The sequence below is a fragment of the Chenopodium album genome, chromosome 5 (genome assembly GCF_948465745.1).
Source record: "Chenopodium album chromosome 5, dcCheAlbu1.1, whole genome shotgun sequence".
Lineage (NCBI taxonomy): Eukaryota > Viridiplantae > Streptophyta > Magnoliopsida > Caryophyllales > Amaranthaceae > Chenopodium > Chenopodium album.
In genome coordinates, this window is record NC_137838.1 from 6552767 (window position 1) to 6566061 (window position 13295).

Sequence of the window (13295 nt, forward strand, 5' to 3'; positions counted from 1 at the left end):
CGGTAATGAAATAGAAACCCCATACACATCAATGCATCATATGATAGTTCTAGTTTGTAGCTTTGAAAAATACAACAAAACAATATAGATAATGGAGGTCCAGTATGAGAGAGAAGTAGAAGAAGTGATTGGTGTAGATTTACAGACAAGAAGAAGGTCATCAAATTCTCACCATCCAAAAAAAACCAGCATTATTACTAGTGATTTAAGTGACACTAGTAATTTTGAGTATTCTGTAAGTATGGAAAATACTAATAAAATTACTAGTAATAATAAAAATGGTACTATTATTATTACAAATGGTGAAAAACCCAAAATTATTGAGGGTAGATCTGCTGGTGAAGAGAAATTGGCCAACTTTGATGAGCATAATGTAGCTCAAAATGAAGGTAGACCCACTTTTTTCTTCCTGCTTGTATTAATTTTGCAAGTCAACTTATATATATACATTTTTCTTAATATTTTTTATATGGGTTCTGAGGTAAATGCTTCAGAAACTTGAGAATTTAGCTCAATTTTGGATTTATTCATAATTTTTAGTATTACCCAGTTCCAAAAATTTAAACTTTTTACTTCAAGAATTATAGAGTAAGAAATTTGACAATTGGTTATGTGAGTGAAGTTGTGGTGACTGTCAAATGTCAATACTTAAATTCATGAATTGGGTATTGAATTTATTCCATTTTTTTGGTGCATTTGTTGATATATTTTGTAATTAGTTTAAAGTATATGGTAGATTCGTATCTGTAATTCTTTTTCTTTCTTTTTTTGGGTTAAGAAAGAAATCAGAATCTGTTAAAGATTGCAGATACCCAACATAATTTTCTCAAGAAATTTGTGTTTGAAATGAATTATTATGCTGTTTATGTTTAATATTTGCTTAGTTTTGAAAAGATTTTGATTGCTTATTGTTTGCAGACACCAATGGATTCACTGTACATCCTAATGGGGTTCATGTTGATGAATTCTCTCTCCCAGAGAGCAATGGAGGAGATAGGGAGACCGATATCGAATCAAATACTTCTAGTGTCACTAAGAACCCAGAAATTTCTTCTGGCCTCAGATTTGTGTTGGATGATAGTTCAAATGGGGACAATGTCAAGTCGTCTGAGTTTTATAATGGTGAAAACATGGTGAACAAAACTCAAGTTATAAGTGATCAGAATGAAATTGTTGAAACAGGTCAATCTCAAGAAGTTGAGCCAGAGATAGATGAATATGAAGTTGAGAGGGTGATCAGAAAGCAGGAAACACATGACTTAATTTGTCCTAATTGTAGAGAATGTATAACCAAAAGAGTCATTCTTAAAAGGAGGAAACGTACATACGATAAAATTTCCGAAGATGAGCCAAATATTGGCCGAATTCCCCATCCTATAGATCCTGATACAGACAAAGGAAAGCCAGAAAATAAAATTCCTTCAGGTGAACAGGCTAGTGACAGTATTGATGCCGTTTCGTGCTTTTCATGCTTCAGCATTTTTGTTCCGAAAGGTAGATTTTCTTACTCTCCTCAACAGATACTCTTTTTTTTAGCTACTTTGATGCTTCTGGCAGCATATCTTTGTTCTGCTTCTATTTCTGTTGATTGAAGTTCCTGTCTCGAGCCATGGTGCTGAAAGCTAGTAAATATAGTAACTAAGTGGATTAATAAGCTAATTGTGGACTGAAGTTGAGATGTTGATTAGTGTGGTATTTCTCCTTTAATATCCAAGTACACATTGGCCTTTTTGTGAAGTAGGATTCATATTCTAGGGTCAACTCTACCTGACCACCATTATCAGACATCTAACCCATAACTTTCAACTATAAACTTCATTTGTGATCACTGTCAAACTGACTCGGTTCTAACCACTGCCTTTAACTTAACAGGAGATGGGTTTTTATGCTGGAGATTCAAGCCTAAGTCAACTGTTACTCTGCAGCCAGGTAAACTTTTTCTCAAATTCCTTGGCGAATTAAGTGGGTGGTGATCATTGCCCTAAATTGTTGCCAATTTTCTTGAGATTGTTACTGTACCCTATACTACCATAACCTGGAGTTGTAGCCTGATACTCTAATAGTCAATCACTATTACCTTCTTACACAATCACGCTGTTTGTTGTCTTAACAAATTAATGCTTAAGTCCAAGTTAAAGGCATGCAAGTTCCCCTTGGAATCTCTTCACTAATAAAATACTTTTTGGGTTGATTCTAAAAAGCTTTTGATGAAAATGAGAAGTTGTATATTCCCTATATTTTAAGCAATCTATCAAGGTAAAAAGATACAATCTACATTTCTGAAATGTAAGCTGAAGATTTGTATGGTATACTGACGATATCCCTTGACACTATACCTTAATGAAGCCATACCTTCAGGAAGACAATACATCTAGATTATAGATTTATAAATTGGGATAATAGTGGCAATTAGATACTATAATTATTGATGAACTGAGCATCATTGTTCAATGGGATTGCAGGCCAATCAGTTGACACATCAGCCGGCTCAATGGATTCAGCAGCTCAACTAAAAGAGGACGAGACAGGTATAAATGACAGATGAAATCATAGAAATGCATTCTTTTCTTCTTCTAGATCAAACTTTCTGCTTTAAGTTAAAACTATTATATCACTCCGTTTTTTCTTGAACAACTTCAAATATTGAGCTCTAACTTCTAACCATCTCTTTCTAATGGCAGGAAGAGTATTTCCTATGTGGATCCTGACTTGTTGTCAACCATCCCACACAGAGAGGCCAGGTTTAAATTCAAAACCTTTAGCTATAAAAAAAAACATGCATGATTGATTCCTCCTAAGCTTAGTGTTGCATTCTTCGACCCGAAGAATTTCAATATCAAGCTTATAGTTTGGTTCACAGTTTTAAGGACTTTCTATTTCCCTTTTCTTTTCTGACATTTCTATCTTATGCATTCGAGCCAGTAGGGAAGCCTGAACCAAAACCTTCACCAACTTCAGAAAGTGGTACATTTCTTCTTCATACTCAATCTGGCATAATTACCAGTAGCTAGTGTTGATTGTGACATGTTTTTCTGTTCAGGTAAAAAAGTCCCAAGCGAACTTCCTTCACCGCCACCATCTCAAGGTAAACTCCATCTCTCTTAACAAAAGAAATGTCGTTGCTTTTTACCGTCAAAAAATATTCTGGTCCTCAAGTTGTGACGGTCAAATTCCCAATTAGCAGTACATATTTTCCATTCCACAGTTAGACTTGTAAACGAGTCTCTCTCAGATATGCTGTGTAGATACATCAGTAATGCTGGATACATTCTTCCTCTTGTCCTCTTTCTTCAGCTATTTGTATTATGATCTCGTTTCATATTTTGTGGTGTAAGCTGTGAAGAGGCTTATAGATTTTTCATTCTGTAATACTGCAGAATTACCAGTTTCTAACAAACCTGGTGAAGTACCTGAAGGTAACTTTCTCTTGTCAGTTAGTTGCGGATCTAGTTACCAGCTATAATTGATAAATTGTAAAGCATTATTTCTTTTCCATGCAGAAACCCAGCCACCACCCACACCTGAATCTCCAGTAACATCTGACAGAGGTGGCTCTCTCTCTCTCCCTCTCTCACACACTCGCTTGCCTTGTGTTTTGTATCTTCTGATGTTGAAGATGTTAATGTTCTTGAGTGTACCAAAATTTGATCTTTCTTGCAGGTAAAGACTTTTCACTGTGGTTTTTGACCTGCTGTCAACCTTCCACTGAAGGAATAAAACCAGACCATGCACCAATCACAGGTACATACCGCACATCATAGATTTCAAACCTTTTATTTCATCAAACAAAAGATATACAAGTATGTTATGTCTGTAATCTTTTAATATGTGGGTGGCGTATATGGATTAATAATTTTAAAAGTCAATTTGGAAGGATGCTCATTGTCAAAAAAATTTTAGTACAGTGTACTTTGGCTGAAAGCATGCCCTTTTCATTTCTAAATTAGCAGACATGTTGAATAGATTGCAGAATTAAATCCTTCCTAGCCTGATTGTTGAATGCTTCTACTGTGCAGATACAAAAGTTCCAATACATGAGAGTAATTCTCCTGCTCCAGCTGATGGTAAATTTCTTCCCATTGATCTGTTTGAGAGAATTTCCTCTTCTTCCTCATCCTACTCACTTAGGCCCTGTTCTCTTCACCTTAAAATAATAATATTAAGTAAAAATAATTTCAGTTCAGTAAAAATAAGTTCAGTTCAGTAAAATTAATTTCAGTCCAGTAAAAATAATTTCAGTTCAGTAAAAATAAGTTCAGTTCAGTAAAATTCAGTTTTCTTAAAGAAGAATTATAATAGAATATCAGTAAAAATAATTTCAGTTCAGTAAAAATAATTTCAGTTCAGTAAAAATAATTTAAGTTCAGTAAAAATAATTTCACTTCAGTAAAATTAAGTTCAGTTCAGTAAAAATAAATTCAGTTCAGTAAAAATAATTTCAGTTCAGCAAAATTAAGGTGAATCAAACAAGGCCTTAGTAGTTTCCAGTTATTAAAAATAGTGGACTATTTATTATTTTTAGCAAGTGTAGCTTCCCCTGTTAAATTTCAGACTATAAGCTCTATGGAGCTGATTGCCATATGTTTTTATAATGATGCAGACACACCATTGGTGCTTAAGCCCTTCACTCCTATAAACCCTGGTGATAGTAACTCCCTCCTCCAGTCCTACCTGTAGCGTGCCTAATTACCAGCAGTAAAACAGGCTTCAAAAGCAAGAAGCTGACAACTGAAACTATAATATCAACCGCACCATTGATGCTTAAGCCTCCACTCAACCATATACAATACCTGATCATGATACACCCTCTTCTCATCCCCTTCTCTTTCATCAATTAGTAGCATGATGTAATATTGAGTTACAAGTTACTAGGAGGCTTATGAGTGTCTTTTATATGATAAAGCATTAACAGCATTATCATCTAAATCCTTGACTCACTTAACAGTTAACACCTGTCACCGGAAACCATCTAGTCCCTCTCTATCCAATCAGCAGTGGTATCCAGATCTTCAATATTTAGTATAACAGGATTTTTGTGATTTCTTTTTTATGCAGGAACCCCTGTAACAGCTGACAGACAACCTCTTGTAGCACCTGAAGGAAGTACTTCTTGTGATAATGCAGATACACCAGTGCCTCTCAAGCCTAAACCCGGTAAAGGACCTTATTCTCCATGTCTTGTGTCTCCAATTATTTAACGTAATATGTTTCAGGTTACAAATTATAAATCACACTACTCACTTATTGTTATTTTCGCTTTATATAGATGGAGGATCACCAATACTAGTTCAGCCTGTACCTGACATAAAACCCGATGACAGTATGTCTCTTCTCTATAATAAATAAATATCATTATTCAATTTCTTCTTTAAACTTTTGTGAAGCGTATTGTTATAATCCTTCTGTGATGATGCAGGTATCCCGTCACCACCAGTTCTACAGGCCCCTGATACTTCTAAGCAAGGTATTTTTCTCTATCTCACTCTCAGCATGTGTTACATGTGTTTCTTTTCTTAAAGCTAAGGTGTGAAAGAAAGCTCCTATTTTACCATGATTCTGCTTATGTGATCGTATCCTAGAATCCTAGTACCATGCTGTATCATTCCACTATTGTGGAGGATTTTGACAAGTATTACTTGAATATGTTTAATATGCCATATTTTGTCTTTGCCGTCACAACTTTGGTTGAAAGACTCTTCCTAATAACATAGACTCAAATTCTCAATAACGCAGAGTATGTGATCGTGCCAATTGTTCCTCAACCCTCACCGGTTGATGAATCTGGAATAAGGCCTACAGCAGGCATCAAGGAACCTCTCATTATACGTCAACCTGAACATCCTAGACCTGGATTTTCTGGGATAGATATAATTAAAGCCATTGTCTATGGTGGTCTCTTGGAATGCATCACTAGCCTAAGTGTCGTGAGTTCTGCCGCAGGTGGTGATGCCACCACATGTGAGTCTTCTGCCTCAAAGCTACTTACTATTCCATTCTATAGTCGGTATATATGTATAAAACAGCTTCAGAAATACAGTGGTTGCATGAGATCTACATGTGTAGAGTGTAGAAGCTATATGCAATTATTTGGTATTTCATCACATTGTGCCTTTAGTTATATTTTAATAAAGCAAAGTAATTGCAGATATCGTTAGTTAAAAGTTTTATGATATCATGCAGCATATATTTTGTTGTTAGACGAACTATACCCCTTTCACTAACCCCCCCCCCCCCCCCCCCCACCCACCCAAAACAAATCAGAAGCTCAAAAGCCTTTTATTGTATATTCCGTAATAAATTTCCTTTCAAAATTGATATGCCCACTGCTTTCCTTTTATAAATTCAAAAGTGTTGTTACCTTGGCTCCTTTTCAGTTCAAACTTGAAAGTATCACTTCTTCTGTTTATTTCATCCATTTATTCAACCCAGACGGCCAGACATATATTTAGAGTCAGATGCTGCTTCATTATCATGAATTTATAACCGTGCCCTATATGTTTGCAGTGAATATTGTAGCTTTGGGACTTGCAAACGTCTTTGGAGGACTTGTTCTTCTTCTTCATAATGTAAGTGCCATTTCAGCTTAATGCCAGATTATTGTCTATGGTATTTCGCCTATTAGTATATAGCTAAGTCAACATATATTATCCTGGGCACTACTTTACAGGCAGAAGTTTGGCTTTTCAGGCAGTTATAAATTCGCATTTGATCCGGAATCCTTAGTAAATCCTTTATCTTTTAATTTTGAGGGTAAATAAATCCTTTTGTCTATACTAGTGTGCCATATACAAATGATGCTGCAGGCTGAATATGCCAAATTAACTGTCAGTGCGGATTTGCTAAAAGAAAACTTAATCAAAGGGAAATCAAGGAATCCAGAGAATTAATTGTCAAAATGCAGGGGTGAATCATTAAGTAAAATAAAGCACAATAGTATATTAACTAAAGTAAATAATAAAAAGGTATTCATTATAGAAAAGATATAATGATCCCCATTCTATTGATGACACTATGATAACATAATTCCTCCGTTGTGACTTCACTATGCAGCTAAGAGTGCTGAGACATGAGCATGCAACGGAACGCTATATAGATCAATTGGGGTCACCAGGGCACTTTAAGGTGCATGCAGTTATTGCTGTATTATCTTACCTTGTTTTTGGCCTTATGTCTCCTATCATCTATGGCTTTGCCTTCCGCTTGAGTGACAACAGGGACTACAAACTCGCTTCACTTGCAGCTGCTGCACTTGTTTGCATCGCCATTCTTTCTATAGCAAAAGCATATGCCCGAAGTCCTCCAAAGGGATACATGCAAACTATCTTCTATTACATTGGTGTTGGATTTTCGGTCTCTGGGGCTGGATATGCTGCCGGTCATCTCATAAACGAACTACTGAAGAAGCTCGGTATTTTTGACCCTAAGGCTCCTGTTGCGATGTCTTTGTTTGAAGCAGGAGCCATGAAGGGGGCATGGTCATCTTATTGATCACTATTCGTATCCGAGAGTTATTTGTTGATTTACTAGAAATCAAAAGAGGGTGACTGAGGGATGATGCTTGATCTCTGCATCTGTAATTCTATATTCTTTGAATCTTAACTTAGGCTTCTACTCTTGTAGAGAGCACAATAATGATAATATATAGTCTTTCTTTTCTCGAGCTTCTATGGTTAAACTTTGTACTCCCTCCGTCCCTATTTGATAGTTACTTATTCCATTTTTGGTGCCTCAAAATGTTAGTCATATTAGCTTTTTTCAAGTACCCTTAATTAATTTTTTACCAAAAACTCTTCAATTTGCATAAATATTTGTGCAAATTTAACTTTCCCATTTAAATTTTGCTTTCCCACGTACTTTAATTACTTTTTCTCTCTACTTTTTTGCATACCCAATGTAAATTTACTTTTTCAATGTACTTTTGCTACTTCTTATTCATATTTATTAATTCTCGTGAGAATTCCCCAAAAGTGACTACCAAATAGGGACGGAGGGAGTACTTCTTTTGAAATGATTTTTGAAATGATGCATCTAGTATTCCTGTCAAAGAGATTGCAAAGTACTCTCTAGTTCCATTGGAATCGTCCCATAGGAGAATTGTTACTTTTTAAAGTTTTGGTCGGGTAAAGTTGATGAAAGAGAAAATTGGTGAAACCAAAGTAATGTATGTGAGATCAAAGTAATGGGGCACTCCGTATGCATGGGTATGGTGAAAAACTTCACGATACATCTAAAATAGTATTGTAATATGGAGCAATTCTAATGGGACGGAGTTAATTTAACAAAGTTGATGGAATGTGTTTTCCGTGACTTCTCTCATTAATTGTCAAAATAATATAAGTACGCAATTCAAACCTATGAAATAGTAACAATAAAAAGGAGTGAGGCCAAAGGGAGTATAATATACATAAACACATTATTTGTCTATCACTATCACCAACCTTTTAGTTTTAATTACCTAAGACATTAAAAGTTGGGACAATAATGTAAATCAAACATATTATCTGATAAAGATCATATGTGGTCCAATTTCTATAGCATACAACCTTCTGAGAAATAGAATGTGTATACATCATTGTGAGAAATAAATAGTCCAACTAAAGGCAGCAATGCCAAAAGAATCTGTTTTTTGAGTTAGCCAAAATAATTAATACACGATGTTATATCATTTTTTTTCCTTGTATGTAGAGAGGCACAAAGGGTAGCGATATTAATGATATGGATGCTATTTGAATTCGATCCTATAGATACCACTTTCTGATCGGAATATTTAACCAATTGAACTAATTGACATCTATTTACTATGATATTATACTGTGTTTGACTATCTAAGAAAAATCGAAGTTATATTAGGTAGAAAAAAAAGAGGAAGGGAGAGGACTTTCACATTAAAAAAAAAAAAAAAAAAAAAGGTGATTTAATTGGTCTAACAATATAGAACTCAATTTCCATTTAAGTATCACAAATGTCAATCATGTGAGTTCGTTGCAAGCATGAATACCAAAACCAATATTATTAGTAATGGTGAAAAATCTCGAATTTTCGAAAGCAGGTTAACTAATGAAGAATCTATCATCCCTCCTATTGTTAAAGGAGGAAGCTTTAAGGAACACAAGATGGAAGAAACATACACAAATGCAGCTCAAAATGCAGGTACACTCACTTTTTCCTTTAAATTCTAACATGGCAAGTCAACTCTAGTTCTTTCAATGGTACATATCAATGTTTTTGTTGTTCGTGTTACAAATTGTGTATCGATCGAGGCTTTAAAAGCATGTGTGCTGTACACGTGAGGATTCTCTCCGATTACTAGACCATCTTGTTACACTAATAAACGAAGAAATTATAAATGGACTGCCTTACACAAATGAATGTAACAGTAGTGATTTAAAAATGTAACATGATCATATTATCATATGTTAAATATTGAAGTTAACATATTATATGTAGCTTTTACATTTTGTTTCAGAAAAACAGATTAGAAAAAATATTTTTGGTAATGCTCTTTTTGTTTTTGTTTGATTGGCAGATATCAGAGAATGCTCAATTCAGAATCAGAATAATGTGTTAGCAAAAAAATTCGACGTAAATGGGGTGATAAAGAAACAGAAGATACATGACTATATGAGCTGTGCTACATGTAACTCATATATTAAGAAAAGGGTCTCTTCACATGGAAGAGTAATTTCCACAGAACCAGAAGTAGCGCGATTTTATGAGAAGAAGGTGATAAATGAGCAGGAAATTCATGATTTCTGCTGTTCTAGTTGTAACTCATATATTGCTAAGAAAATCATCTTGCACAGAAGAGATATTGTTCCTGATGAAAAGGCCATCAGTCCACAACCAGGTAACTTATACATCACTAAAATGTCATTATTTATGTTTATAAAGTTTGTAAGGCTAAATGTAATGCATTCACTTTCTCTGTCCGGAATTAATAGTTACACCGTCCATAATTAGGAATGATTCACCTTTGATATAGCTAAAATGTTTTTATACCATTTCTTTCAATTCCTTATGTAAGTGTGTGTTCGAAAGCAATCTATGTTACATTAGAAAATATGACAATTTTTTCTGATATCCCATAATAGTATACGTGACAATCAATTCTAATAAGAGAAAGTAGTTTTCAGAACAATAACCAAGAACTGTTCTAGTCTTTACTAGTGAAATAAAACGTCGAACCCATTATTGTTCTGTTACAATGACAAACTAGAACATGTTCAGCACTTAGAAACTAGCTTTTCAGAAATCTTATAAAATGGAAGATTTGGTCATAAGAAGAGCACTTCAAAAGGAAAGATTATTTAAGAGCTAAGAAGCTTTTATTTACTTTGTACTTGATTTGAACAATCAACAATAACTATAAAGAAGCTGTCACATATAAATCTCTTTAATTTGAAAAAAAAAATACAATTTTCCCTTAATCATTGTTTGATATTTAATTATTTCTCTTTTTGTAAAGTATTTTTTTTCCAATCAAGAAAACACATAAAAAGAATAGAATAATTGACAATGAAATAACACCTAGAAAAGTAAACAACCTTTTTAATTTAAGATCTTTGACCCAAGTTTCTACAATAATGCAGGACAAATGATTGTGCAAATGCCTGATGTTATAGAGCATAATTCACTTGAAGCTCCTACTTCTGTAGTGTCTCGGTTGGACATAATCAAAGCCGTTGTGTATGGTGGCCTCGTTCAATCCATAACTAGCTTATGCGTCGTAGTTTCTGCAGCGGGTGGAGATGCTTCCACATGTGAGTTTTCTCATCAATTCTGCCTGAACTCCTGCTATGTATTAGTCAGTTTTACATAGATTGGTTTCAGTGATGTTTTTAGTTTTATGCTATACTTAAATACATATAAATTGAAGTTATATAGCCTTATTCTGTTCAGAAGTATCAATATTTTGGAAATTTCTTCTTAAAAGATTTGTTATATGATCCAGCATCATTTAGTTACAGAGTTACAGGCGTTACTGACATATTTTCCAATAATTTTTCTGTTGCCAATGAAGTGAAATGTCAGAATTTGTGTTTCATAAACATAATATTTTCTTGGAATTATGCAGAAACTATTCCAAATTTCTGACAGATAACGCCTTCTGAAACAGTGCACTGTATTACTTGATCTTGAAAAGGAAATATTGCATGCTGGCAAATTATTTCGGCTAAAAAAACTGCACGCTTGTTATTGTGTTAAACTAGATTAGAAGACGCTTACATTCAGGGTTTTTATATTATTATGATGTGTTGCAGTGAATATAGTAGCTTTGGCGCTGGCAAACGTTTTTGGAGGACTTATTGTTATAGCTCATAATGTAAGTTACTTCTTTTGCAAACAGCATCTTACATCAGTAGGTTTTCAATCTGACACTTGACCTGATCTTGCAGCTTAGAGCTCTGAAGCAGGAGCAGAACACGGAGCATTATGAACAACAGCTTGGGAGACCAGGGCACTTTCTGCTCCATGCAACAATTGCCATCATGTCTTATCTAGTGTTTGGCCTAATGTCTCCAATCATTTACGGGTTTTCTTTCTACAAAAGCGATAACAAGTACCTCAAGCTCGCAGCACTTGCAGCTGTTTCTCTTGTCTGCATCACACTGCTGTCCACAGGAAAGGCGTTTGTCCAAAGGCCTCCAAAGGCATATATGAAGACCGTTTTGTCCTACATCGGTCTTGGCATCATGGTTGCTGGACCTGGATATATAGCAGGTGATCTAGCAAACATGCTTCTTAAGAAGTTTGAAGTGTTTGATTCATCGTCTTCTGGTAGTATGTCTGTGATTGAAGCAAAAGTAGTTAATGGAGCATGGTCATCTTATTGATTAGCATTGGCATTCATTTGTAGGTGTTTTGCCTTCTCAAGTATACAATTGTCACTGATATATTTTGTAACTCGCAACAATCAATAATGACACTTCTGCCTCTTAATTATTTATTATGCTGTGTTACAAAATGAATGTAAAGCAATTTTAAGTTATCATTCAGGCTGTGTTACAATTAAAGGCTTCTTAGTACTTAAATTTACACTGTTGCATCAACCTTTTATCCATTGAGCCTCAAAACTTCAAAAGCATATCACCTTTCCATAATCTTCACTGGTTAACAACCCTACATCTTTTTCAGTGGGATTGAAAACATATATCGGCTCAAAGCCGTCTTCCATCATTGGAACAACCCGAAACCTCCCCTTGATACCTGCACCAACATTAGAGCTGTCAATTCAGATAAATGGGTCGGGTTTGGGTCGGGTCAACTCGGGTCGAGTCAATTTGGATTAATTCCATAACCTATGCGGGTCGGGTTTGGGTTGGGTCCATGCTTGAGTCGGGTCACGTCGGGTCATACTTCTTATCGGGTTTGGGTCGGGTTTAGGTCGGGTTAATAACAGGTCGGGTTACATTCGGGTTGGGTGAACAATAGGTCAGTTTTAATTCAAGTTTTCTCGGGTTAAAACGGGTTAGGGTAATTCTCAGGTTCGAGTCGGGTTCGGTTCAAGTCAATAATTTGCGGGTTAGAATCAAGTTGGGTCATTCTCGGGTTTGAGTTGGGTTCGATTCAAGTCAATAATTTGAGGATTATAATTAGGTCGGGTCATTTTCAAGTCGGGTCATTCTCGGTTTCAAGTCGGGTTTGGTTCAAGTCAATAATTTCCAGGTTATAATCAGGTTGGGTCATTTCCATGTCGGATCATTCTCGGATTCAAGTCGGGTTATGTTCAAGTCAATAATTTGCATGATACAATTAGGTCGGGCATTTCTAAGTCAGGTCATATTCGGGTTCAACTAACTATAAATAGATAATTATCATTTTTATCAAGCTAATTATTTCCTTTGACTATAATATATATGACAATATACTAGGGAACTATAGTCTATAATTTAGGAAGATAATTATCTCCTTTGACCATACAACAAATATGTACTATATTTGACTCTTAAATTTGAGGATGATGCTCCTTTCTTTTGCTGGCCTAGACCGACTTGGTCTTCCTTGACAAAATGCTTTGATCAACAATTTGGGTTGAATTTAGGTCGAGTCAATATATAACAAGTCGTGTTAATTTCGAGTCGGGTTAGTAATAGATCGGGTTGAATTTTTGGGTTGGGTAAGTAATAGGTCTGGTAAATTCGGGTCGGGTCAATAACAAGTCGGGTTGAATTTGGGTCAGGTCAATAACAAGTCGGGTTGATTTCGGGTCGGGTTTGTAACAGGTTGGGTTAAATTCGGGTCGGGTTAAGAATAGGTCGTGTTAGGAACGGGTCGGGCCGATTTCAGGTTAGGTT

At 35.2% G+C, this 13295-nt stretch overlaps 1 protein-coding gene across 1 annotated transcript; it reads left to right on the forward strand.

Annotated features, from left to right (window-relative positions):
* Positions 1–44: 44 nt before the first annotated feature.
* Positions 45–11924, forward strand: LOC145632491 (uncharacterized). Its single transcript, XM_081684872.1, has 23 exons — positions 45–389; positions 919–1494; positions 1873–1929; positions 2463–2528; positions 2682–2741; positions 2923–2964; positions 3041–3085; positions 3378–3416; positions 3501–3548; positions 3661–3741; positions 4017–4064; positions 5056–5154; positions 5267–5320; positions 5417–5464; positions 5734–5958; positions 6505–6566; positions 7051–7485; positions 7605–7669; positions 9050–9150; positions 9527–9847; positions 10551–10760; positions 11262–11323; positions 11397–11924. The coding sequence occupies exons 1-23, from the start codon at positions 92–94 to the stop codon at positions 11832–11834; spliced, it is 3480 nt and encodes a 1159-aa protein (XP_081540998.1). The 5' UTR covers positions 45–91; the 3' UTR covers positions 11835–11924.
* The last annotated feature ends 1371 nt before the right edge of the window (positions 11925–13295 follow it).